Source organism: Astatotilapia calliptera, chromosome 14, assembly GCF_900246225.1.
Source record: "Astatotilapia calliptera chromosome 14, fAstCal1.2, whole genome shotgun sequence".
NCBI lineage: Eukaryota > Metazoa > Chordata > Actinopteri > Cichliformes > Cichlidae > Astatotilapia > Astatotilapia calliptera.
In genome coordinates, this window is record NC_039315.1 from 4,698,672 (window position 1) to 4,726,465 (window position 27,794).

Here is a 27,794-nt window from a genome sequence, read left to right on the forward strand (position 1 = left end):
CGGCCATTTTAGGTTCATCAGTCGTCATTTCACATCGCTACAGTAGGACGGAGAACGTCAGGACTCAATATTTCTCTTACAACTGTAGTGGAGAATTGCCTACTATGAACTGAAACTCTTCCTAAAATCAAAACAATTAGATCCTAGTGTGAAGTGACGCATAAGCCAGTAGTTTCCAGTGTCGAGTTGTAATTTTTTGCACCTCAATGTAGCTAGAGGAAATGGCTGTGGAAAGCATGACTGTCCATCCAAACTCCCCAACTACCAACCACGAACACAACAGTCTCCTGACTGACGAAAGGTCGAGTAATTCTACAGTCATATTTAAATGAAATTATTTATTTGTCCTGTGCTTTTACACAAAAAGCCCGGGGTTTCTTTTTCCTTTTTTTCTGTCAGAGGGATTAAATTCGCCTTTTCTGGAAAACGAGTACAGAGGTAACGCCATGTTGATACGACAACGCCAACTGGGAGGCCAAAAAAACTTCTGGGATAACGCTGTTCCCTGTGTTTTATTTACGTTTATCACAATCAACGAGCAATCGACTCGAGCCAGCCTGTCTCAAGGAAAAGAGATGAGGTTGAAACGGCTGATAAATCATACTTTAAGCGACCATACTTAACAATTCGACGATTGATCACGGCGCCTTGGTTAACTAATCACCCTCTCTTAAAAAACTTAACTAATTAGTTCAATTAATCGTGTGTGTTTGGTATCAGTAGCGATCACAGCGGTAAAAGGAAAAAACAAACAAACATTAAACTGGTGGGTTTTTTTGCTAACGGTGAGGCCTACTCAGGCTAGCAGCGTTAGCATGTTAGCTGGTGTTACTAACGTATGCTGTTGGCAACAACAGAGAAAGGCTAAGCTAAGGGCTAATACTTATGTTGACTGTGATTTTTAAGGTCGTCGATATTTCTAATGGCTGCTGTTTTTTAAGTAGCCCAACTTTAAGTTATTTGATCACTATCGTCGATTATTATCGGTTCAAATGCATTTGTGCCGTTGGCGGAGCGTAGCGCTTAATTGCACCCTTGGCGTTACGCACTTAAAATTGTCATCGTCTCATTAATTGTAAATAACTCAAATAAGAAAAACCCTTTAGCTCCCCTTATGAACGCCCTCAAACATTTAAGTTTAATTGTCGTTAAATTTAGATTTTTTTTTCGTTTTACTGTAGTTATGGATGTATTTTAACTAACATGCCATTTTTATTCACAGTCGTGCCCACACTGACTCGTCCCCAACATCCCCCCGAAGTCCCCCCACCTCCCCCAAAATGTGTAAAACGTCTGCAAAGCATCCCAAAAGTGTTTAAAGTCAAACACAAAAGTTCCCTTCTCCACTGTCCCCAGTTGGCAAAATTTGCTGTACCCGGTTGGTCCCCCACTTTCCAATCCCCACAAACTCCCACTTAGTGTCCCCGAAAGTTTAGCGAGAAGCTTTATTTTTTTGTTGTTTTGAGTGCAAAATGTGAAGAAAGCCCGTCACAGTAAGTATTCCCCATTTTAAATGTGGCCCTTTGTGCTTATAGAGTTAAGTTATGGAGTCGAATATTGAGCTAATAATGTGCCATAATGCATGGTAAACCATTTGATCCGGAATAATCATGTGCTCTGCTAAACCTAAGCTGTCTGGTAGGAGGTTTGTTTGGAGATTTTACACTTTGGATATAAATGGAAACTGTCTGGTGTAACTAACATGGCGAACTGATCATGCACAGGACTGGACTTTATTGTGCTCAGCTTACAAATAACAAAGTAAATAACAGTTTTTCCTCTCCACAGCTCTGTACAGCTAAGCTTGTTTTGGTAGTATAGAGTATGCTTGAATGGGGTTTGCTGTTTTATGTTATTCCCTAAATTGGGAAGCAGCAGGTGATATGTGTGTGTAAGGGGGTATTTCAGAATTGCAGGGGGGCCAACAGCTTGTGCCCATAGCGATTCCCAGCCACCCCCTATTCACAACAACCTGCCTCCACAATACAGCCAAATCCCTGTGCTATGAAAGGGAGCCCTCCTTTGTAACAGGTCTGTGCAATCATGCCAGTCATAAAGTAGGGGTCTGAGTTTGTGGTGTTTGATTAAAAGCTGATAGCTTTTTTAGGACAAATCATCTTATAGAGTCTATTAAAGTGTTTTAGATAATATGTCAAAAATGGACTGGACTGGGTTAGTTGGTATCTGATACTGCGTGTCTTTTTACATATTTCCAGAGAGAATAAGTGTAGTTTAATTCTGGCTCATGGTCCCGAGTACCAAATATGAAGACAGATTTTGTAGTTTATTCTGGATTGTGTCTTGTGAGCCATTAGCAGATAACTGATTTTTTTTTCTGGCAGTGAATCCAGGTTTTATGAGCCCATTTTTAATAAAAGTGAGAGTTTACTAGGTCATCTGTGGATATCTTTGCACTCTAAAACCTAAAAATCAGTCAAATCTGGAACAGCTACTAATGAAAGATGACCTTTGTACTCCTTGAAGCAGTCCCTTGGCAGGCTACATCTTGGCAGCAGCCAGGATTTGTGGTGGAAGTTGGACTTTGCTGTAGACAGTTTTCATTCTTTAAGCTAACGTGTTTGTGGCATTCTCTCTTTTTTTAATAATATATTTGCTGTTTTGAGGGGAGAAATTGGGCTCTGATGATTAAGGCTGATTAATTTGCTTCCCCTGAGAAAGCCGGTGAGCTGAGGATGTGGTGCATACTACACGTACAGTGGAGTTGACATTTTGCCTCAAAAGCAGATCAGCTGTCTTCCACCACCTGCTCCATCTTAGCTCACTGTGGGCTCAGAGGAGGACAAAACCTGCCTTTGAGAGTCTGATACTGAATGGCAGTAGTCTTCTCAGTGAATCAGTTAACTCCTGTTCACATCATCCAGAGCTCAGACCTCTCCCTGACTGCTGGACACAGTGCTTGTCAGCCTACTTTGGGTGTTGGCCTTTAGGGAGGTACTAATATTTTTTCTTTTCTTTGTTACTAACATTTTTGTGTCAACATTTTATGACGTGTGTCTTGCACAGTTTTGACGTAACAGAGTGCCACATGGTTTTTCTTTTCCTTTTGTGGGCCGGCCCAGAAGTTGGCATCGATCTGGCTCCCTCAGCTAAAAGCCAGTAGGAAGTTTCCACGGGCTTCTAGATTGTGGCAGGAAATGTGCTCTGTGGGAAATAAAAGTTTATGATAAATACATATTTTGTTCGGCAATTTAATCTGAGATTAAGACCCATTACTGCAACACTCTGTTGCAAGTTCTTGTTGTTGTTTTGAGAGATGGCCAAACATAAACACGTTAAAGTACTCAACCTTCTCTGAGGTAGTCCTCAGTAACAGCAGACATCAAACAGCAGGAACTGTCTGTTTATTTTTTTTTTCTACACCAGATGGATGTCCTTCATATTAGAAGTTAAAATACATTCAAAAGAGGAAAAAAAGGCCTTTTAGGGTATTTTTTTACTCTGGCAGTGTTCCAGCTGTGGTGGCTAAAATCTGTCTGCGTACAGACAAAAACACAAACACTTGGCATATTGCGCAGACTTCCTTTGTGGTTACTTCTGCTGCTGTAGGAGTGATGATTGCATTTTATCTGTGTATGATAACACACGCACAGAGGCTCACAAGGTGAAAACACACCAGTATTGCTGTCGTGAGTGTTAATAATAGAAGCACAGTATTACATATACACATGACCTAATTTGAAGTCTGAAATTGTTCGTGCTCGTCACGTTATGAGATTAAATCCAAAGGAAAGGTGTTGATGCTTTCTGGAAGCTGTGTAGACGATGTAGAAAGTTCGCCTTGAATACACAGTATTTTAGTTCACCATTCAGCGTGTTTTTATCTATCCTTCTGTTTGGATGACCTAGATAATATGTCAATAAGCAGCTGTGCAGTCTAACCTCACTGCAGGAGCGTTTGAGTTTGTTTTTTAATCTTGAGTGCGATTATATATCCCTCCCAGTGTATGCATAAAGTGTTGTGTTTGACATTTTAGTGTTTCCTTCACCTGGCTTATATGATTGAAAGGTCATCTTATTCTTATGGCAATCCCAGGTACTTATTATGTGCAGTCTTTACAGGAATGCATGTGTATACAAATACAAAATCATTAACTTTAACATCAACCTGCCATAGATTTCAAATTCTGCAGTTAAATTTACATTTACCCATCTTACGGTGTGACAGACTGTCCATCAGAATACACCGTATAACCTTGTAAATCTTCAGCATCAGAAATTTTCCTGGCAGAAAGTGGTGCGTGCTACAGATTAATAGTCTCTTTTAGAATTATATACAACCATCAGCTCGTGTTTCATATCACAGTCACATGGCAGCAGTGTAAGCAGAGACCCCCAGACCCCCCCCCCCCCAGCCAGATCCTCCAGCTCTCCAAGGGGACACGGAGGGGTTCCTGAGCCAGTTGAGAGACATGATCTCTCCAGCATGTCCTGTATCTATCCCAGGGTCTCCTCTCAGCGGCATACCCAGGATACAAAAATACAACAAACAGTAAACAAGGATCTAGATTAATTTGACCGATAATTTTCTGAAAAGTCTGAAATCGCAACGGCTCAATCAGGAAAAAATGGCACCATCTATGATATTAGCAGCAGATTATGATCGATGACTCGTTCTTGAATTGTGCGTGTATTCCTGTATCTTCAATTTTCAAATTCGCCGAGCCTCTGTACTCGTTTTCGCCGATTTACCCCCAGCTGCGTGTATAAAGTCGTTCTTGCTTCCTCCTCTTTGTTTGTATAATTTTATTGTGCATTTATCTTTGTAAAATTTTGTGACCATAATATTAAAGATGGCTTTCTTTTCATATACAGGGCAGAAGATGGAGAGCTGGAGGAGGGTGAGTTGGAAGATGATGGGGGAGAAATGGAGGAGGAAGAAATGGCAGGAGGTGTGTCAGCAGTCGGTCCAGGTGGAGACGGTGAAGAAGTGGGTGGAGGTGAAGGAGGCCACGAAGGGTCGGCGGAGCGGCCTCGGCGAAGTAGGGAGCGCCACGCTAGCAGCGGTTCAGACGACGAGAGAGCCCACCGTCGTAAGAGGAAGCGGAAGAAGGAGCGGGAAAGAGAAAAGAGGAGGTCCAAGAAGAAACGCAAATCACGACATAAAGTAAGAATTGTAGTAAACGCAGAGATGAAAACACCCGTTTTCTGGCTTAACCCAAAAATATCAACTCTAACATTTGTCCCTTTTTCTCTCAGCGTCATGCGTCCTCGGATGATGACCACTCAGACTACAGTGATGAGTCTGACTACAGTCCCAGTGAGAAAAGGAAATATAGAGAGTACAGCCCCCAGTACGGTTCTGTAAGTCTGAAAAGAAAACTTTCCCAACACACATGTTACGTGTGCATAATATAATGTGAACATTGTGAAAGTATTCTCAGTTTATCAATGTCTTATCTCTCTCTAGTCTCGTGGGAGCTACGGTGGCGCAAAGAGGGGTGGTTACATGAAGATGGAGAAACAGGGTTACGGAGGTTACGATGACTACGAAGATGACAACTTTGAGGGAGAGGAAGATGAAGACATGGGGGATGACGACTACGATGACTTCACCAAGGAGCTCAACCAGTACCGAAAGGCCAAGGAGGGAGGTGGCGGCCGTGGTGGGCGAGGTAATTTCACGGCAGTTTGAAAAATAGACTTTTTAAACATATTCTGCTGTATGCTGAATATGTGCTCAGCTGACAAGTCAACACGGTTTCATAGCAAGACTGTACACGGGAAAATCAAACCTAAGATCCAACGTTGTGACAAGGCCAGCTGTCTTTTCTAGGGATGTTTTCAAACAAGGAAAGAGAAAAATGTATCACTGTGTTATCAAAGTTCACTATTTTACCTGCACCACAGTTGAATTTGCACTCGAGCATATTTGCATACATACACACAACTTCTCTTATCAATACAAATTTCAGATAAGTTGCTGACAGGTGGAATCCCACTTTTGTAGCTTATTCTTACTTCTCTCTTTGTCTTCGTGCAGGGGCCAGAGGTCGTATGAAGAACCACAGAGGCCGTGGATTAATGAGAGGAGGGAGGAGGGGAAGAGGAGGAGGCAGAGGAAGAGGAGGGCGAGGCGGAGGAGGAAAGATGGGAGGAGATGATGATGGAGACGGCTACGGAGATGAAATGGAGGTGAGGATTAGAGCTCAGAATTATATTTTGCTCCAAGTTCACAAAGAGTCAGTTAAATGACAATAATAATCCTTGTCCTTACAGTATGGAGATGATGACTACGACATGGGTGATGATGACTATGATGACTACTCGAAAGAGCTCAACCAGTACAAGAAGTCCAAAGACAGAGGCAGAGGTTTGTTTTTCGTCTCTTCCTTCCGTTTTCTTTTATTTAAATTTGACCTACGTTGTTTGTTTTTTCTTGTTTTCATATGTTATTGAGATAATTGTGTGTGCACGTATTAAATATGGACAAAGACTCAAATAATGCCATCAGTGTATGTGCAAGTGTTTCTGTGAGCCAAAAACTGAGGTACCAGACTGTTCTAAACACTCAGTTTCAGTATTCCTTTTAAAATCTTTCATCCTGTTGATGTCATAGAAGCTAGATGTCCATACTATGGCACACAGTTTGTGAGGCCAACCAGCAGAAAGTTGCATTAAAGGGAGGGTTAAGGGAGCTAAAATGGCTAAAACTAGGATTTATGCAAAATTAATGGGGAAATATATCCTTTTTTTTGCCCAAAAGTTCACTCACACTGTCTCTTGATTTCTCCACCAGGTGGTAAAGGGGGCCGCGGGCGAGGCAGAGGTAAAGGAGGGCGTGGCATGATTAGAGGAGCAAAGGGTCGAAACAGAGGGAGAGGAAGAGGAGACATGGGGAATGATGACAACGGAGACATGGACAACGGGGTAAAACTTTCATAATTATTATGAGCTCAGGTTAAGCGCCCTGATCTGGTAACAAACTGGACAGTACAGCTAATTTGTATTTGCTTGTTGTGTGGGGTGGGTTCAGGATGGTGTTGGAGGTGATGGACCGGGAATGGGGAGGAGGAATCAGAATGAAAAGCACCAGGACAAGAAAGGAAAGGCCATCTGCAAGTACTACATCGAGGGGAGATGCACTTGGGTAGGATGGCACAAATATCAATAATATGTATTATTAATGCTCTTTTATTGTATACATACAGTTAAGTTCACTTTTCAAAGTGCACATATACAAATTTTGTATTACATTAGTTCCAATCGGACATGCGCACATCTCCTTTGAGGTTGCATTAGGAAGGGCATCCGGCGCACATCTCTGCCAAATCAAATATGCGGAGGGTTGCCCGCTGTGCTGAAAGTAACTTTCTAACAGTTTTTCATGATTTCATACCTCAAACGCAAACACATTTTTAAAATAGTATTTTAGAGTTTTATAAAGATGTTTTAGAAAAAAATTTACACTCAACTATACTGTTTAGCACACTAGCTACCTCCTACCTGGATAAAAATATAACTGTTTCCAGTGGAAATTTCAACGTTTGGTGCCAGGAATCTATAGCTTAATGCAAATATTATAAAAGGCTTTATACTAATATAAACTCTTATAGCAGCATGTAATAACCACAGCTGCAAGATAATGCAGAGGAAATGTCTTCTGTGTTGTTTATTTTGGTCTACAAATTATCTGTTGGCTGCTGTCTCAGCCCTGACATCCATAACACACACTTTTTTCCCATACAACAGGGCGACCACTGTAACTTCAGCCATGACATTGAGCTGCCAAAGAAGAAGGAGTTGTGCAAGTTCTACATCACTGGATTCTGTGCCCGAGCTGACCACTGTCCTTACATGCATGATATCCTTTGCTGTTGACCACATGGAGAGCCTATTTATCAGTATAGATAAGGCAGTCTGGAGTTGTGGATCAGAACCAGTTTTTCCAATCAAATTAAACTTGAATCTCTGACTAGTAAGTCAAGTTAAGAGTCAAGCTGGCAATATTTACCAGTATGAAGTTGCATAAGTGAAATCAATCCAGGGTTTACACCTGTTTATTCGGGCCACCAGGCCAAAGTTGACCCTTTGCTCGATATGTGCACCAGTGTTTTGTTTCAGGGTTTGTTTTTTAAAAGCTCCAATCGTTAAAATGACCATTTAGTTTTCATATTAGTTTTAACAACCATTAACACTATGAAGCAAAGATGAACTAGCAAATTGTTTTATCCAATAATCAGGGTAAATGATGTATTGTTGTATGTGAGTGAGGTTAAATATGATGCAGTGCTGTATCAGTCGTCGTACCCACTTTGTCTGATGTTGACACAGCTGATAATGTGACACGAGTGTTCCTCCTTGACTCCTGTGCTACGTGAATTCCCCTGTAAGCTGTTCCACACCACAGGGAAGTGTGTCAATGGTGACGAGTGTATGTTCTCCCACGAGGAACTCAATGATGATACTCGGGAGCTGCTTAACAAGGTAGGAACCTCCGACCTCGAAGACAGTCACCTCGTTTATCTTCTGTAAACTCTCACAATATTAAGTGTATATAAGTTAGATTTTTGTCACTCGCACAGTCTGCCAGTTTAAGTTGACAGACTGTTGTTTTTGTTTGCCTTCAGTTGTGTTTCTTTAAGATTCACCCAGCAGAGTATTTTTCTTGGTTTTGTAGATGCTGGCAGAGGATGCAGAAGCTGGAGCTGAGGACGAAAAAGAGGTGGAGGAGCTGAAGAAGCAAGGAATTAACCCGCTTCCTAAGCCCCCTCCTGGAGTCGGCCTCCTTCCAACCCCTCCCCGGCCCGTTCCTGTTGAAACCAACACAGGTGGTGTGGATTTTGCTGGGCCTCCAGCTGGTGACTTTGGGGGTCTTCCTGGACCTAATCAGGTGCCCATGGCTGTCAAAGGTCCCCCAGGACCAGGGCCTGTTCCTGTCCCTGGTCCCTGCGTCGGTCCACCTGTCCACGGTCCTGATGGAAGTCCCTTCCAAGGTGGCCCGCCGAATCCCCCTGGCCTTCCTCCTCCTCCCCACATGGGTCCCCCACCTCCTGCTGGTGGAGGAGGAGGAGGAGGAGGCATGGGGAAGAAGATCCCCTCGTTGTTTGAGATTAAAGTTCAGCCCACAGGACAGCTGGCCCAGAAACTCGCAGTTAGGTAAGAGATCAGAAATGCAAAGAATTAAAGTGAGTATTTGTATAATCCGCATCCTGACTTTGTCTGTAAGAAGATCCAAGTTCTCAGTTTTTGGAATGTAGGAATACTGTCTGAGGTTTTTACTCTGAGAACTGAAAACGTTTTCTGAACATCTGTGAAATTGCGTTAAGGCTGAGAAGCATCTGCTTAGATTCACAACAGCTCAAAGGTTCCTCCCAAAACCCGCGGGCCCTGAGTGTTGAGTAGACAAAGGATTTTCAGTGCAATAATTATTTTAGTGTTTGGTTATTGGTTTTGTCAGACTTCTAGGAAATGCACAACTAGCAGAGAATAATGTGTAACAGGAACTAGTATCTACATTTTTTTAATTAACTCTAAATAATTAAAAAAAAATGTTTGCTTTGAGAGTCACTATCCGAATTCTAAATCACACTCCCGCTTTTGTATTAGAAGCCAGGGCCCCAGTACCAACCAGGGTCAGACCCCAACACCTGGACCTCAAGGGCCCCCTGGTGCCCCTCCTCCCAGATTCCCTGCCCCTCCAGGTATGATGCCCCCTGACATGCAGAACATGGGCCCCAACCTTGGAATGAACCAGGGCCCTCCCAACATGGGACCCGGTGGACCACCAATGATGGGAGGATTTCCACCAGGAGAGGGCCCTCCACATGGAGGTGCTATGCCTCCAGGTCCTCCTCAGGGAGGAGGAAACTTCTACAATAACTTCTACAATCAGCAAGAGGGTATGAAGATGGAGGGTGTGGTTCAAGAAGGTGAGATCATTTTATACTAAATACCAAAATAGAGTTGGAGCAGCTTACTTCAAACAATAGTGGCTCTTAAACTTATGAGAATGTTGTCTGTTCCCTATCAGGTGACAGTTACCAGGGTTTTTCCGGTATGGACGAGAGAGGAGGCACAGGAACATTTGGAAATCAGTCAGGCAACCAGGAAGGCCCTGCTAATGGAGCCACAGCCAATCAGGGGGGGATTTCTGTGCCTGACTTTCTGCCACCTGCTCAGCGCGTCCTCTTCATGAGGATCCAACAGAAGCAGCAAGAGGAAGAGGAAAGAGCTCGCAGGATGGCTGAGGGAGGAGCAGAAAAAAGCAGAGACACTGAAGGTAGAGGAACAGCACCTGCATCTGTGTATAAATGATTCCTGTGGCATAGTGAGATGTAGCATCCTTTGCAAGTATTCCTCTTTCCGTATGACTGTCTAAGAACAGGAGAAACCTGTAAAACCAAAGACTTAAGACTTAAAACCATTTTGTGTGTAACAGAAATGAGACGGAGGTGACCCTTTCAGTGATTGCTTAGAGTTGACCAAAATGTCAAATCCCTCTTTTCCTAGGTGACTCAGGGAACTGGTATTCTAGCGAGGATGAGGATGGCGGTGGGAGCGTGACTTCCATCCTGAAGACCCTCCGTCAGCAGACCCAGGCTCCTCAAAAATCTGACGTGCATCCGAGCGACCCACGCCTTGTGAAAGCCTCTCCTTCCCACCCTCCGGCTCGCCCAGCAGACCCCCGCTTAGCTCGGGATCCACGCTTGGCACGTGCTGCTGAGTCAGCTCAAATCTCTGACCCCACCCACTCCACACTCGCTCCATCGTCATCTGGACCACCTGCAGACCCCAGGCTAGCTAGGCTAGCTGCTGCTGCCTCAGCAGGATCTGCCTCCCATTCGCCTCCAGCTGCTAAGCCTGAACCTCCCCTGGTCTATAAGCCCCCTCCGCTCACGACCCCGGCAGTGGATGAGGAGGAGACTGAGCGGGTTCTACGGGACAAGCCCGTGCCGATTCCTCTGGATCCGCTCATGGGTATGGCTCTGAAAGACCCACGTTCCCAGTTGCAGCAGTTCAGCCACATCAAGAAGGATATTGTTCTTCACATGCCAGCATTCGCTAAAACCATCACCTGGTCTCCTGAAGATCTGCTTCCGCTCCCTATTCCCAAGCAGGACCTGCTTCCTCTACCCCCGGGCATCCCTCCCGTGTCCACCCTTGACTCACGTCTGTCCCGCGGTCAGCAGCAGCAGTTACACACGCCACTCACTCACTCGCAACCTCCTTCCGTACAGCCTCCTCCTTCCTTAGACGCCCCTGCTCCCTCCTCCTCAGCTTCTACCCTCCCAGAATTTGAATTTCTGTCTCGCATCCTGAAGAATGTTAACTCCAGCACGTCCCAGACTCCTTCTCCTCCTCATTTACCCACACCCCCTACCACTATGCCAGTTATGGGTCAACCTCAGTCCATGCCTGCAGCTTCTATAGAAAAGCCTGTTGACCCCCGTGTTGCCCGCAAAGTCCCCTCTGATCCCCGTCTCCAGCCACCGAAGTCGGCACTGAAGCAGCCATCAGAACCTGTGCCCCCTCCGTCCACATCTCCTGCACCAACATCTAGTTCTTCTCCACCTGCCATCGCTCCCTATGACCCACGGTTGCTCTCCTCAGTTGGGGCAGGGCGCAGTGTAGGGGCCGGGACACCAGGGGGTGCCAGTGTGCTGAGCAGCATTAGTCTGTATGACCCTCGGACTAACAAACCAGGCAGCCCTGGTACCAGCAGTGGCGCTAACAACTCTCCTAACTCAGCCAGCCAAACTGAGTCCAAACTCAGTGACTCCACAACGAGTAAACCTAAATCCAAGGAGCCCCTCTTTGTTCGGAAGTCTGCATTGGACCAACCTGAGCCAGAGAAAAGTACAGAGCAAGGCACGGATAGATACAACAGCTATAACAGGCCCCGGCCCAAACCTGCGCCCTCACCTAACTCCACAGCTCAGGGCGGGCCTGCTGCAGCTGGGGTGGCTGCAGCTGGAGGTCAGGGTGCTCCTGGATCTGCTGCAGACCAGGCGCCTGCAGGGGTCCATAACCTACCAGTATCCTCTTTATTTGGTGTTGTGAAGCAGGCTAGTAAGCCTGGCGGGACAAGCAGCCCCTTTGGGGGAAACAGCCCTGCACAGTCTGATCAGGCGGCCGCAGAGCAGGACAACGGCTCCCTGAAGGAAGTTTTCAAAGGCTTTGACCCCACAGCCTCTCCCTTCTGCCAGTGACACTGATCCTGGGACCCTGACGCCCCAGATGTGGCAGCTGGGTGTGGATTGTTTCAGGTTTTTGGACACTGAAAATGTCAGTGCAAAGAGAAACGTGCACTGCGGCAACTGCCTGTAAGACGAGTTTTGATAAGATTGGCAGCAGACATATTACACACAGACACACACACACACCCAAACACAGTGTTTCAGATTCTATAAAAGACTCTCGGGTAGCGTTTAAAGTGAAATCTCTATTTTAAACAGACTTATTGATGTATAAATAGATGTATTCTCTCATCTCAGTGCTTAATGAAAATGATTATCCTGACAACAGACACACATTTATATGGAATGAAACTTTAGGCATCACATGTGTTTAAATCTCCTTTTATTTAAGTTTCTCACATCCTTCTGTTTCATATTTCTTCTCTTCTTAAAGCTGATGTGCTCGTGTATATATGCATATTTTCTGGTTAGTTACAGATGGCTGTGCTCTTTGTAACAAATTAAAAGCTTTTTTTATATCTGATTTTCCCAACAATATATTGTTTATTTTTGGTGTTTCTTTAAACAGAATCAAGAGCACTGAGGCAACTTACTTTACACCTGTCAAAAACTAAATGCCCTCCACATCACTGCCTTTGCTTTCATCCACTGTCCTCTGTCTTTGGCGTCACATCAAACTAAAGCATTTTTTTTTCTTTCCACGTTACTTTTTTTCTGCAGAAATGACTGAAATGGTCTTTATTCTACTTAAATGCTTTTTTAAGTATTTTTCTACTCCTTTGCACTGTCAGCTTGTGTCTCTGAGGCTTGTATTTATATTTTGAGTGGCTGTAACCCTTCAGGCTGTTCATGTACAGCTCCATTTCAGGTGTTTAGCTCTTACAGGTGACAGGCTCTTTAATCACTACACAACCGTTGAAGCCCCTAATTCTCACAGATTTTGCCTTTACTCCAGTCTTGTTGCTGTGAGGAGAAACAGACTTTCACTTGAACATTTATTTTTATCGGTTTGTGAATATGGAGAGCACTTAAGCTCTAGTTTCCATAAAGCTTAAGGGGGCGTTAGGAAAAAGCAGGAAACAGGTTTAGCTGCTCAGACTGATGACTGACTCTGTCACTTCGCTCTCCAATGGCACATTTAGTTAGCGGTTAGTTATCCATTGAATCATGTCCTTTTATCTCTGCTGCCAAAACTGGTTTTGTCAAAGTTATTTCCATGTATTTCCTCCTAATTACATTTGAATTTGGACCACTGAATTAAAAGTCATCTACATCTCAGCGTTTAGTTTCTTTGTTTTGTTTTATTAGCTGTTCTGAATAGAGAAGTTTTCTGCCTTGCATTCTCAATTGAAATGCTTGGCTGGTGGCACCATGACAATCATAAACTACATTTGGACCTAAAATTCAGACGACTTGTACGTGTCGCACTCATCTGTGCCCCCTCCTGCTTTTCATCTGAACCATGCCAACCAAAATAAATGAAACAAACTAAAAAAAATGTTTGAAAAAGTGGACGTGTAATTGTGGAAATGTTCACGGTTTGGACTCGCAGCTTAGATGAGAGTGCAAGTCTTCTCTCCAGAACGTCTGCCATAAACGCCATGAACTGTGTGAATTAGAAGTGAATCCAGCGTCTGAATCAGGGTGAGGGAAAGCGGTTGTTCCTGTTTGTTGTAAGGGGGGAGCGGTTTCATTGCCAGTCTCGTTGGCGAATCTGTACGTGAGCGGTCAGTTGTGGCGGGTTCAGATGTTTTTGACCTCCAGAAAGTGAAGATTGTACAACAGCTCTCAGGATCGTGTTCGTCCATCTTGTGTATAAACGTTTTAATTTATTTTTTTATACTTGAGTAAATATACTTCCTCACTTGTAAATTTTGAGCTGAATCATTTTGTATGTCAGAGATTACCACTCACCTCAGTGGGGCGTCGGCGCGCTGCAGCAGTGTGAGGAGAGGAACGACGTTCACGTCTGGTTTTGTGTATGAAGATTCAGATAAGAAAAACTCACTATTATGTCGTCCTCCCTGCCAGTCCATTTAAAAGCCTGTCAGGAGGCTGAGTGTCAGCTATAGCAAGTGTGAAAGTTGTTTGTTTTTTCCTTTATGGATTTCTTTTTGTTTGGTTCCTTTTTTTTTCCTCACTATGTAAATTTGACCAGTATCCAGTTCCCGTCTTTGGAGGACTGGAGTTTTCTAACTGTACACTGTAGGTGAGGTTGTAAGTATTTAAATAAAATTAATACATGATCAACCAGTTTCAAGTATTTCCTGTGTTGTCAGTACCTCGGATGATTCATTTGACGCATTTTTGTTTTCTGTCAAAGTCTCTAAGTAATTCATTGAAGTCACGATTGTTCAGCCGGATGAAGGTTGTGAGCGCTGAGCTGTCTGTCTGTGTCTCCAGTCAAATCAGATTATCTAAAAACGCCCTTTGGCCTGCTTTTCAGATGTATTTTTCACAAGCAGGCTGTCATTTTTTTTTATCTTGTTCTTTTATATATTTAGACCTGAACCGTGCAGTTCTTGGCTCGGCCCCTGTGGATTTGGATCAGTACCTCAGCAGCACACAGGCTGTTTCCTGGTTAAGTACGATCCACTACTGACTCACTTCCTGCTACCCTCCCATCCTGCAGCGCTGGCTCCAGGAAGACAAACTATTCATCCCGAACCTCAAAGGTTTCCTATCACACACGCGAGCGCACATGTTCTCCTCTGCCAGTTTGGTTCTACGTGTTGTACCCGCCTGTGACCTTCAGCACAGCACAACACAATGTTATACGAGGTTATCCAATAGCTAATTAAAATGATTATTACCTTTATTTAATTAGGAAGTCTCAGACATTAAATCTCGTATGTCTTCCTTGGCCAAACGAAGTAACGTAAAACACCAAATCTACAACATCATAAATTCAACTTTAAATTCTAAGGTTTTAGAAATTGGAAAATATTAGTATTGTCTAAAGATTAGGTAGAAACAAAGTATGACATTACAAAATTATTTAACAGAAACTACAGGGCAGTGATTATCAGTTGTACAGTACTTTTTGTAAGGCGTTGGACAAACATGGAGTCGGCAAATGTCTCAGCAAATTCACCCCACGGTGATGTTCAGGCCTCGGCTGGCTCATGACGACAAAATTAGAAAAAGAATGAACAAGTGGGGCTTGTTTGGACGTGTTTCCAGCTCACGTTTGCAAAGTTGTATCTGAACAAACCAAAAGACTTCAGGAGCACGGCAGACCAAAGTGGAGATGTTTGACAATGATGCACAGCATCAACTAAAGAACCCAGAACATCAGCACAAACACCTCAAGCCAACTGCCAGCACGCTGTTGGAGGGGTGATGATTTGGGCTGGTTTTGCAGCCACGAGGCTTAAGCACCTTACAGTCACCAAGTCGACAGTGAACTACTCTGTTTACCAAAGTAATCTAGAGTGAAATGTGAGGCCGTCTGGCAGGTTGGTTGCTCTGCTCTGCAGAAGGACAATGATCCCAAGTGTGTGCAGACCCCTGAGGAACAACGTTTTAGAAGTCAAGATTTTTCATTCTTGACAATAAAATATATTTCATGGTAAGACAGTTATGATTTAAACCATTGTATTGTTTTATCAGAAAATATTTTAGCATGGTTATAAATAAAAATATCATAATTTAATGTGACAAAGCGCTTTTAAAACTGTAAAGACTGCCCTGATTAGGTCACATTTATCTTTGACTTGGGTCTTTCTTAATTTGGCCTGAGGAGGCTGTGGTGCAGATGTTTATCAAAATTTGGGACATCTGCACGTGAACTGCCTTCAATAAACTTTGGTTTGTATTGTAATATCTATTCTCAACTTCTTCTCCATTATAATTTATTTATAAAACATCAAAACAGCTAAATAGGTTTACATTTTTAGTAATGACAAAACTGAAAGTAAAGTAAAGACAGTCTGGAAAACCCACTAAATTTAAAATCACAAAAACATTCTTCACTCTTCAGCACAGCTGAAGTTTTCCAGATAAGATCCGTGGGATGGAATATGGTGATCCAGACTTCCGAGAACATGCAACCTCATTGCTGAAATAGGGAAATGTGGAGCGCTGTCATCTGCTTTTAGTATGATGCGTTGGGTTTTTTTGTATTGTTAAGTGGATGACCTGTACTGATAGTGGTGTTTTCCCAGAGTTCCCTCACACTCTGAGTTGTGCGTTCGGCGTATCTGTTATCAGTAATCTGCTTAGCTCCCTGTTCGGGGAAACTACCTGTGGTGAGAGTATATTTAGAAGACGTGATCCTCTTAGAGGACGACTTCAGCTTGGATTTGGACTCTGATGGTCTGTGAGCCGCAGTGCTCGCAGTGCTGGTCCTGCGCCTGTGGGGGCGCAGTGTGAGAAGGGTGACGTTGGTGGCCAGGCTGAACTTTCAATCTCCATTCACAAGATCTCTTATGTCTCTCTCTTTTGTGCCCGTCTGTCTCGCTATCATGAGAGTCTCTAAAAAAATTCCCACATGCTGCACGCTGAAGAGTGGAGGACACAGATGTTAAAGGACTAAAGGGATTTATTGCACCCAGAGGACTGGGAATTACTATTAAAGAGCTTCTTTGCTTAAACAATTAACCAACTAATCCCATCATCTGCGTTAAATAAAAGTAAAGAACATATTACTGTCCTGTGGTCGTTGCCTCTCCCAGGCGCCCACGCTCTCCAGACAGGGAGTCTGTCTGTCTCTGTGAGCTGCTTGTTGGAAGCCGATTCAGATAAGAGTGTCTGTTAACGCCAGAAATACACAAATGTAAACTCCACCTCTCATTTCTCCTCTTTGTCTTATTATTATGTTGGGACAGCCAAGCTGATCATTTTAACACAACTGCCAGAAAGTCCTTCTGAACTCTGTGAAAACTGCAACTGAATCCTGCAGCAGATCCAGCTCAGAGACTTATTAGACGTTATTAGGCTTATTTTTAATCCTCGTGTTTGGCAGGAAAGTAGGAACTGTGTGCGCTGAACCGAACAGAGCAGCAAAGAAAATGCCACATACATACATAGTTCTGTTCATTACCGTTAGTAGCACACGGTAGTAGTTTTTATCCACAATACACACAAAAAAACCCTCAGATGCTGTGTTGTAACCTGATTAAAGCTTATTTTATTAAATAACAGACTCAAACTTTGACCTGATTCATAGCCGTCTAATCCTAATCCCACTGGATATTACTTTGTTGTTATGATTGTTGTGTAAACAAGCAAACAATTCAAAGACACTGGATAATCTGAGGTGTCGCATGGACCAAAACATAACGTCCCTGAGGTGTTCTATTGGATTTAGGCCAGACATTGTCGTGGACCAGGAGGAACCCTCTGCACAGCTTCTCTAGACCCTTTAACGTTTGTCACGTGTGCTCAAGGTAACCCTGCTGTCATGTGTGAAAAGCACAGTGGTGCACCTGGTAATTCTGGTATTCTGTGCCAAATGCAAGTCGGGCTCGATGGTGCTGGGCAGTGAGCACAGGGTCCACCCTCGTGAAGTACGCTTCTGATTGTTTGGTCAGAGACATTCTAAGCTGCATTTTGTAGCTCTGGCAGTGCTCATCCTGTTCCTCCTGTCACTAAGAAGCAGATACTGGTCCCGCTGACTGGTTAAGGATCTTCTACGGCTCTGCCCAGCTCTCATAGAGTAAGCACCTGTCTCCTGGAATCTCCTCCATGCTATTGAGCTTGGAGACACAGCAAGTCTTCTGGCATCGGCTTGTATTTATGTGCCATCCTGGAGGAGTTGGACTACCTGTGCATCCTCAGCAAGCATGTGCCTGTAGGGTCCAGGTATCACCTCATGCTACCAGTAGTGACCATGACCCGAGTCAAATGCAAATCAAGTGAAATAACAGTCAGAAAAGGTGAGAAGGGAGGAAATTTCTGTGTCCCTCACCTGTAAAATCATTCCTGTTTTGAGGTTTGTTCCATTGTTGCCCGTCTCGTGCAGCTGAAACTGATTAACAGCGCCCTCTGCTACTTACCGACCAGATCGGTATCCCAGAAGTTTAACTGACGCTGATTAAAACCTGTTCCTTTAATTTTTTTGAGCTAATGTCAATGCTATGTGGTCCGTGTGATCAGTAGAGTAACAGCCAGTTGGGAATGTTTCAGACTGACCATATTAGGCCTCATGTAATGCGTTTTTGGGAGAAAATGTACAGAAAATGCAGGAAATGATAAAAAGTTCAAACGTGTGGAATGTCCCTTTAATGTTATTTTTATGTGCTGAGGAAGAGGTGCGCCATCAATCTGTTTCTGCTCCTGCTGAGGCATGTTGCCAGTTTGTGACCTCTACACAAACTGGCAACATGCCTCAGCAAACTGCACCTGGTGGGATACAGCAAATTGATATCCAACTGAGTTTAACACCTCTATTTTCTGCTGATGCTTTCTGCAAACATCAGCTATTTTAAAAACATATTGTTGTTGTTTACAGTAATTAAAAGTCTGAATCCTTCTTGAGGGAATCAGACTTACAATGTATCAAATCATATGATAGATCACTTAAAGTTTGACGTATTTGATCCACCAGGAATCAGATTAACACGAGTTCTGCAACAACGTTTTTTGTTGGAGATGGTGAAGGAATCGTGACCGGTTCTCCTGCATGAGAAGAAAAGTCGAGAACAGGACGCTCCCTTCTGTGTCAGCTCCACCTGCTGCGTCAGAAGGATTTTCTTTAAAACTCGCCTGGTGCCACTTCTTGCATCTTCTGTTACTGCGCTGACTCCACCCATCTGGTGCTCCAGAAAATGTAAGCACACAGCTACACCCGATGAGTTTCATACAGCCGATCGTGACGTCAGAAGACCCTAAGAACAAATGATTTCTGAGAGACTCTGACAGCTAAAAGACTTGGCAGTGTTCACTGTGGCCTTCAGCTGCAGAGTTTCCGATGAATAGATCAGCAGTGTGAGGTTGGGATGAACAAACTGACATCACTGTGCTGGTATGTATCTGTTCAACATGTGACTGGAGCCTTTGTGGAAGACACATGCTTGTGCCTGTGCACATAAGTGCCTGTGTGTGTTCCTATAGATCAGCCTCACAGCTCAGTATCTGTGTTGTATCGGCCTTCGTGTGTGTGGCTGTTTGTATTAATCATCATTTCACTTACAGTAAATACAACCCTGAGATCATTTTTTGTGACAGTGTAGCAAAGGGTGGGTTTGATATCAAACTCATCTGGATTAGATAATCCTGACCAGAATGAACCCTTAGACTCACTCTCCCTTTAGTTATCTGCAATAGGCCTTGGCTGCTGGGGGCTTCCCATGATGCACCGAGTGTTTCTTCTTCAATCTCCTATTTGTTTATACACCATGTTGTATTCGATCATTAGTTATTACTAATCTCTAAATCTCTTCCACACTGTTTGTGTTGCCCTTTTGCCCTCCCTCACCTTCGATCGTTCACTGCAGATGGCCCCGCCCCTCCCCTGGTCCTGCTGGAGGTTTCTTCCTGTTAAAAGGGAGTTTTTCCTTCCCACTGTCACAAAGTGCCTTCTCACAGGGGGTTTGTGTCAAAACTGAGCAGTTTTGGACTAATATTATAATATATGTATTTTGTATTGCTGTCCCTCGTTCTCCCTGCATATGTGTCTGTGTGGGTGTGGCCCTGGCAGGTGATTGGCCACACCTGAAGACCATGTGACACCTGCAGCTGATCAGGCCTCGTCGGAGGAGCTACTTGATAGTGTGGTGGAGCTCTCTCCGACGCTGGATCATTGCGTGGCTTCACGTTAGTCTCTCGACCAGTTCTTAGTTTGAGTCTCCTGCATTATTGCATGTCTGACAGCTGCCTCTCTCTTATGTTCCCAGGAGTAGCGAGAGACGAGAGGGCAGCGAGCATGGGGTGCTCATCACGGAGAAGCGGAGACAGGAGCACTAACACTGGGAAGAGGACACGTCACGGGAGTCGGGAGAGCACGGGATTTATTGTCATGTTTTTCCATCACTGTAAATAAACGCACTGTTTATACACAGAGCACCGCGCCTGGGTCCTCATTCCCCATATCCCCACGGTCTGCCAGCCAGACCGTGACAGTTGGTTGAATATTGGGTTTTTTAAGATTATTATTCAAAGGTTGTTACGACCCGGCTCAAAAGCCGCAACATAAAAACAGAGATGAATAACAGAGTGTGGGTGAGAAGAGGTTTCATCCTAAAATGGAAAACCAGGTTGGCTAAAATGGCTGGTGCCACCAAGGCAAAGACTAGTGCACTGCCGGGAAGCTTGCCTCAGGTATGCTTCTATCCACACCTGACTAGGTGTGGCCAATTAGCACCAGCTGAAAACACTGAGACTATTAGAAGCTGCAGAGGGACGTAACACCTCCTCCCTTAAAAGGGTTCCTCTAGGACCCCTAAACAAGTTAAAAGTCCCTCTGAAGCCTTGATCCCTCAAAAGTAAGTTGGCATCTTTAAGCATGGATGCCCCTACATGAGGATCTGAAGTTGCCACACTGAACAGACAAAAAGTAACATGTGACCAACACAAAGGAGCACAACAGTCAAGCCCAAAATGATTACCTGACCTGCTACAACACAAAACCAAAAGTAGCAACAAATAATCACAAGTGATCTGTTGTCTCCACCACACAAACAGTCACATACAAGTGGCCCTATACCACAACAAGTTACTCTAATCCAAAAAGTTCAGTAAATCAAGCACACTAGTGACCAACCACAAAATAGAGAGTTATGGCCACACAATGATCACATCAAGGGTGGCTCAGCACCCCACAGTGTTATTGCCATCACCTGGCCAACAACACTCACAAGTGATCCAACAAAATAGCCATATTCCCCACAACACTAAAGGTCACATCACAAAACGCTCACCTCACAAGGATCTCATTAGCATCTATCAACACTGACATATGCACACACATGGTGTACACACAATGCCAACTTAAAAACAGCCTACCTGCCTCAGCTACAGACCATAATCATGAATAGTCTCAAACCTCCTACCAAGTTTGGTGCCACTGATTTACTATGTGCAACTCCCAGCCTAAAACACTAAAAACAACAAAACCCTTACTTTTCCTACCCTAGTCTTCAGTGGTGTACCAGGCTCGAGGCAACTTTAAACGCGAACTCGAGAGCAGGCAGCAGACCAGAGATATAGTCTTCTACCAAACTCTGAAGCGTACCCCCACCCAGGATAGCCACCAAACACAATAAACTAAAACAATAAAGCAAAACAACAAACAAGTGCTTCGATGGAAGGGCAGCACAGCCACCCAGCTGAAACACACTAACTAAAGGGAGTTTGCACAATTACAGTGACCACCATCACTCACCCACTTAAAAGCAAAACAAACTGACATTCAGTCTCCACTAAAATGTCCAAATATCCCGGACGAGCCCCCACTTATGTTACGACCCGGCTCAAAAGCCGCAACATAAAAACAGAGATGAATAACAGAGTGTGGGTGAGAAGAGGTTTCATCCTAAAATGGAAAACCAGGTTGGCTAAAATGGCTGGTGCCACCAAGGCAAAGACTAGTGCCCTGCCGGGAAGCTTGCCTCAGGTATGCTTCTATCCACACCTGACTAGGTGTGGCCAATTAGCACCAGCTGAAAACACTGAGACTATTAGAAGCTGCAGAGGGACGTAACAAAGGTCTTTAACTTACAGTACAAAGAACCTTGAGTGCTGGAAATACTCACTGTATGTTCTGATTGAATTACCTTGAATGAACGCGACATGTGGACGAAAGAAACCCTGCAATTCTGCATGTTTTCATGCAGAATTGTGTTACTTCTGGACCACACCGTCCATTTCAGCCAATTCCTACCAACATCAGCTGATGGCTCAGCTGATACCCTTCAACAGATCCAATTGGTAGACATACAGGTGGAGCTGTTCAAGCTGCTTTAAGCGTAATTTATGGTTCCACAAATGTGTCTGTCTGCATAAGTGTGTCTGTTTGTATAGTGAACGTGAAGCTACTTTGCAACCCACCTCCTCCCTGGATGCCATATCTGACTTGTTGCCACTGAGGCCTGCTCTGTTCGGTGCTGGGATCTTGATGCTACTTTCGGACTCACGCTTTCCACATGTGCACATGGAAAAACAGAATCATGTATATGCAGATGGAAATAACGACATCCCTTTGACTACAGTGGTCCTGATGTTTTGGTTGCTTCTGTCTGTGAAGCCTCCACTTAGATGTTTTTAAAGACTGCTGGATTATTATGGAGACCTTTAGACCCCCCAGAGTGTCGTGGGAACTCTGCTCCTGATGCTGTCAGCGATATCTAACTGGGACTTGGACTTTACAGGCGGATAATGTGAGATGATGAAATCAACAGCTGATTGATTTAACACATTATCTGAAAAACAAACCAACCAACAAACAAACAAACGATCAGACTTCAAGGAGAACTGAGAGCCTGAGCACATGTATGTTATGTTGTTTTGCATAAGGGTGAGAGTGTGTGTGAGATAACAGCATTTAGCCCCCACTTCATCAAACTAAGAGTCTGGGATTGTCAAGTTTGCAGTTCCCACGAGGCCTTGATACACACACACACACACACACACACACACACACACACACACACACACACACACACACACACACACACACACACACACAGGCAGTCATACTGCATTCCCTAGGCTCTTCTAGCCTCTTATCCTAACTCTCCACAATGCATGCCTGACCCGAACCTTTACCCTAAGCCTGACCTAAAACTCTTTCTTACCTGAACCCAGGAACCAGGTCCTAACCCTCAAACAGCAGTTTGAAGGCAGAAAGTGGGAAGCCTTCCAAAGGTCTATAACTCCAAACTGGTCCCCACAAGATAAACATTTACGCCGCTTCCTGTGCCTGATGTAAAAAAAAAAAATTCCTCCCATTGCTGCTCCCATCCTGGGAAGACTCCTCCTTTCTTTTCCTTTTTAAAAATTTACTTTCCTCCCTTGTCCTTTTTATTTTCCTCATTTTCTTTCCTTTCTCTCTTTCCTTGTGCTCAGGTTACTACAGTTCATGGTTTGATGGTCACTGTCCTTGCTGCCATCAAAACAAACTCTTTTCATATCTCCTTCCGTTTTCCTCTTCATCCTCTGTACTGGTCCCATTCCTCCTCCATGATGGATCGCTTGTGCAACTAAACAATGCTGTGCTTTCCTGTCAGAGCCAAAAGGAACATCACATTCTCAGCCCGGCCAGAGTCTGAAAAAAGAAAAACGTTTTCCTCTCTACACTGATAACCATCCTGAAACTGACATTTAATGTCATTCTTCAAATGCTGTGCGGATTTTGGGAGAGAGCTCTTAGAGATATAAAATCCTGGAGTATGTTTTCAGCAAATATGTAAACATCTAAAAGTTATTAAGCCAAAACCTTGAGTGTAATCTGAGATAGTTTATTAGACTGTTTATTTAGAAAGGGACAGTCAACAGAGTCTGTGCAATGCAGCGCAGATGTCTTGAGAATCAGGGGCTGGATGTTTTCAAAATAAGATCCTGTTTTTAATGTAGACTTTTCCTCGTGAAGTTTTGTGATGTCCTAAAATTTAAGCCTGTGATACAAACTGTCTGAAAGTGTGTCACCATGCACCTCGGCTGAAACAGGAGGAAAGTTAACCGAGTATTGTCTTTCATCTGGACCTTTAAGGCTAAAGTAAATCACCCCGTCAGTACAAAAACAGAATTTTATACCTGCCGACCTGTTATCGGTGGCATTTTCATGGATTCAGCAGGAGGAAATGGAACAAATGTTTTCATGACAAAGTAACAAAGTGTCTAAAGATACAGTTTAAAATTGGTTCTTTATGTTAGGTGTCTTTTTTGATCCTTAAATGATTCATAGATCAGTGTTGAGTGGCTTAATGAGCAAAAGAAACATTCACCTGAAAATGGTCGGGTACAAGGACTACTAAACGTCACCTTTATAAACCTGTGGAAGAAAAACTGGAAAACAGGGGAAAAGAACCTTTGTTACTTCCAGTGCAGGACGTGTCACTGCCTGAAACAGTTTAAATGTGCTATTTTTCCCAGTGTCATCTTGTCTGGGTTGCTGTGGCTCAGGATGATGAATGCTTTGTCAAATCACAGGTATGATGGTTTGACCCTCGCATGGAGGTGAGGGAAGCCAAAGTATGGATGGAGCAGACTTCAGCAGGTCTAGGCTGTATATAGTTGCCGTATACGTGTGAATCACTGAAGGAGAAAAAGCTCGTAAATAAATACACCCACTTACCGACTGTATATGTAAGATGGCTATCGCCACGGTGACGTCACCATTGGTTTTAGACTCAGCGTTTGTGTTTTTGCTGCTACGGTGTTAGTTAATGGAAGTCGAAGGTGCCATTTTTGGACAAAAGGGTGGCGTGTGAAGCTAACAGGTAACGCTAGCGAACTTGATTAGCAAGCAGCCCTCCACAGATGGATGCACAGACACACACCTCTGTTAATCAGCAGAGAACTACGCCTTCTTGGATCAAAACACTTGTCACTTGACAGCCTGGATGAGTTATAAAAATATTTGCACTGCACAGTTTTTATGAAGGAAGAAACAAATTTTCCACCAGAATATAAACAAATTTATTTCAGCTGTAAAGTAGTATTTCAACATGGGCGTCATCACACGTTGGAAGTCAGCCTCAAAGAGGAAGTGCTGTTTTTGGCCCTTCCACGCTGGCCTTATTTTTCAAGCCTAGAGGTTCATTAAATCATTTTAAGACCCAAAACATAGAAATATCAATGATTCTCATCTGCTTAAGATTTATTTGTAGTAATTATTACATTAAAATCTTAAATTACATTTGTGAAAAATGTCCCATGTGTCTGACTGGAATATAAAGCGGGTAGCTGATGTTATTTTTTTTCACCCAAGTGTTCATGACTCTAGTTTGTCTGATTGCGCGATCAGGACGATATCGCCTGAGCAAAGAATGCCTCGGCGTTGTTAAAGCATGCCGCAGCATGCCGATGGAAAATACACACAGTAGCTTTGAATGACCCTAAACCATTTAACACAATCATCTTCAGCTAAGTTTGCTGGTAAGAGCAGGAAAACGAACCAATTAAAATATTTTTTAAATGAAGATGACAGCACGACCTGCCATTCAGAAAGCTGCCAAAGCTACGTGAACACATTTCAGAGGCTTGAACACACATTCCTCAAACGGAGCTGCAGCTCACCGACTTTTATTAAACTCCGGGGAATCGTTTCAGATGACGTCGGCACAGCTTGTAGTGTTGCACGAGGCCTCCGTTCCCAGAGACTCCCAACATCAACATCTCAACTTCCTGTTGTGGAGCAAACTGAACCAGTCCACAGGCCAAATTTAAAAGTAGCTATCCACAGCTGGCGTGTTCCCAGAACCGCGCTCACGCACGCAGAAATACACACATACAAACACACACTTAAACAGACAGTGCAGTAAACATTGGCACCGGACTTTGGACTCGCCTCTGTTGGATGTTTCTTAAGAATGGAGATACACACTTCTTAATCCAAATGACACAAACACACACAGACATGCACACACATACGCTGGATTTAGCACATGCACATAAGCACCGGTTGCTTCTCAGGCCTGATGTTTTACAAGATAAACATTGGTGACTGTTTTAAAGCTTCCTCTGCTTTTCCTACGCTTCACACACAAACACACACCTTAGCTGCCCTGGAAACGTTCCAGGACCAACAAAGCATGCTGGATGTTTGTTTGTCTTGTATTTCAACTATTGAGGTTCCCAGGTTTATGCTGTCTGTCAATCACTCGCATATAAACACACGTGTTTGGACTGTAAACTCGACTACTCTTCATATAGCCCCTGAACCTGCCGCTAACATGAAACTAATTGACCTTAACCCTTGAACTGAACCTCAAAGGAAATGTTTGATATTTTGGGAAATCCACCTATTTATTTTTCAGCCGAATGTTAGATGAGAAAACTTGGAAACTGGAAAGCTGGAAAGTTTTTTTGCATCGATAGATTGAAAATCTGTAAGTTCTGTAAAAAATGAGGCTACTTCAGAATTCCAGTTCCTCTAATGGCCACATAAGGCTGACTCCAAAACTCCGTAATGGTAAAAATCCCAGAAATAAACAACTGCAGTTTTGGTCTCTAGTGAATGGGAGATTTTTTTAACTATATAACTCACTTATTTAATTTACATTAAGGCTTGAACCCATGCATTAGTCTGCTTTGATGAGTGCTTCAGGTGTAGTGATTAGTAAATAGTGCCTACAGGAGAGCGCCATCTAGGCCGCAAGGCAAACAGCGAATATGGCTGATACTGGTGAACGCTCACATAAACTGTGATGTCACCGCAGCCCCATAAACGATTTTAATGGCACCTCAGAACCAGACTTACTGCAGCATACGCCTCATGATTGCAACTCAGAAAAAACAGCATCAGTGCTGGTTTAGGAAAAACAGCAACAACTGTCTTGATGATCGAGGTGCATGAGGCAAAACGGCCGCACGTGTCAGCTGTGATGTCACTTTTAACCCCTGAGTGCCAGTGTGATAAGCTCAAGCATAAACTCATTTTAAAATCTGAACTGTGTCTATCAGCCGTCTTTGTGGTGTTTGTTCCTTTAATGTAATTAAACGCATGCCTCCCTGAGCCTGGTTCTGCTGGAGGTTTCCTTCCTGTTAAAAGAGTTTTTCCTTCCCACTGTCACCAAATGCTTGGTTATCAGTGGTTGTTGGGGGTTTCTCTCTACTAGGTTCTTTAGCTTACCTTTTTTTTTTTGGCCTTTTACAACTTTATTTGACAGATACAGTGGAGAAAGGACAGGAAAGCGAGGGCAGAGAGAGAGGGGAAGACATGCAGCAAGGGGCCGCAGGTCAGACTCGAACCCTCTTATCTTATCTTATCTTACCATAAAGCATTTCGAGGTGACTGTTGTTGTGATTTGGCGATATATATGAATAAAAATGAAATAATAGGACTTTTGTGTGTTTGATTGTACCAACACACCTCCAGTTTTGTTGAGTGCACTTCTAGTATTTTGAAAAGTGTGTTGACACTAGCGGGCAAACTTTCTTCTGCCAGCTCATCTGAATTGCACTTCGACCCTGAAACACCCCTGTGAGGAAGTGAGCACCATGCTACACATCCTCACCTTCGAGATTTCAAAATGAATTTCTGGACGCATACGTACAGCCTGTTTCCCTGCTTCATTCAGGCACAGCGATAAGTAGAAAAGCAATCATCCGGCCGCTTCCCTTCCTCTCTTTCTCTGCTGCTATTTATTTCAGTGTGTTTGTTCCAGGAGGGCGGGGGCTCTGACCCTCCACATGACCTCTGAGCCTTGACAGAGAAGAGGAGGGGGAAAAGAGGAAGGAGTGCAGGGAGAGAGGGAGGAACGCAGGGAGACCAAAGAAGAGGAGAGCATTGTGGGAAAGGAAGGAGGCTGAAGAGGCTGGAGGAGCAAGGTTTATGTCTAATGCAACGACACACTGCAGTTGTCGAGGTGAACGTATGTATTTGTGTAAGCGTGCACGTCTCTGTCAAGCATTTATGTTAACAGCTGAATATTTTAAGGCCACAGTGACACATTTACGGTGTCCTGTGTTTTCATGCCCTCAGTCCTCTTACATCATTCATTGTTTTGGTTTCCACCGCCGGGCGACTCTCTG

General features: G+C 43.8%; 1 protein-coding gene across 3 annotated transcripts; it reads left to right on the forward strand.

The window, feature by feature from the left end:
* Positions 1–7: 7 nt before the first annotated feature.
* zc3h4 (zinc finger CCCH-type containing 4) lies at positions 8–12,681 on the forward strand. 3 transcript variants are annotated; one of them, XM_026191493.1, is made up of 14 exons: positions 8–301; positions 4,834–5,125; positions 5,218–5,322; positions 5,429–5,633; positions 6,002–6,153; positions 6,238–6,331; positions 6,758–6,888; positions 6,995–7,108; positions 7,711–7,822; positions 8,336–8,445; positions 8,639–9,117; positions 9,568–9,890; positions 9,992–10,240; positions 10,471–12,681. In XM_026191493.1, the coding sequence occupies exons 1-14, from the start codon at positions 222–224 to the stop codon at positions 12,168–12,170; spliced, it is 4,146 nt and encodes a 1,381-aa protein (XP_026047278.1). In that variant the 5' UTR covers positions 8–221; the 3' UTR covers positions 12,171–12,681. The 3 variants fall into 3 exon arrangements, with proteins under 3 accessions (XP_026047278.1, XP_026047280.1, XP_026047281.1); XM_026191495.1 differs by having other exon boundaries at positions 9,571–9,890; XM_026191496.1 differs by lacking the exon at positions 8–301 and adding an exon at positions 308–1,493.
* Positions 12,682–27,794: the final 15,113 nt, after the last annotated feature.

Bases quoted from the DNA above. Each gene is read 5' to 3' on its own strand.
- zc3h4 (XM_026191493.1), top strand. From the start codon at position 222: ATGGCTGTGGAAAGCATGACTGTCCATCCAAACTCCCCAACTACCAAC. The intron at 7,109-7,710 runs GTAGGATGGCAC...CCCATACAACAG, and splicing joins TCGAGGGGAGATGCACTTGG to GGCGACCACTGTAACTTCAG. The intron at 10,241-10,470 runs GTAGAGGAACAG...CTCTTTTCCTAG, and splicing joins AAAAAGCAGAGACACTGAAG to GTGACTCAGGGAACTGGTAT.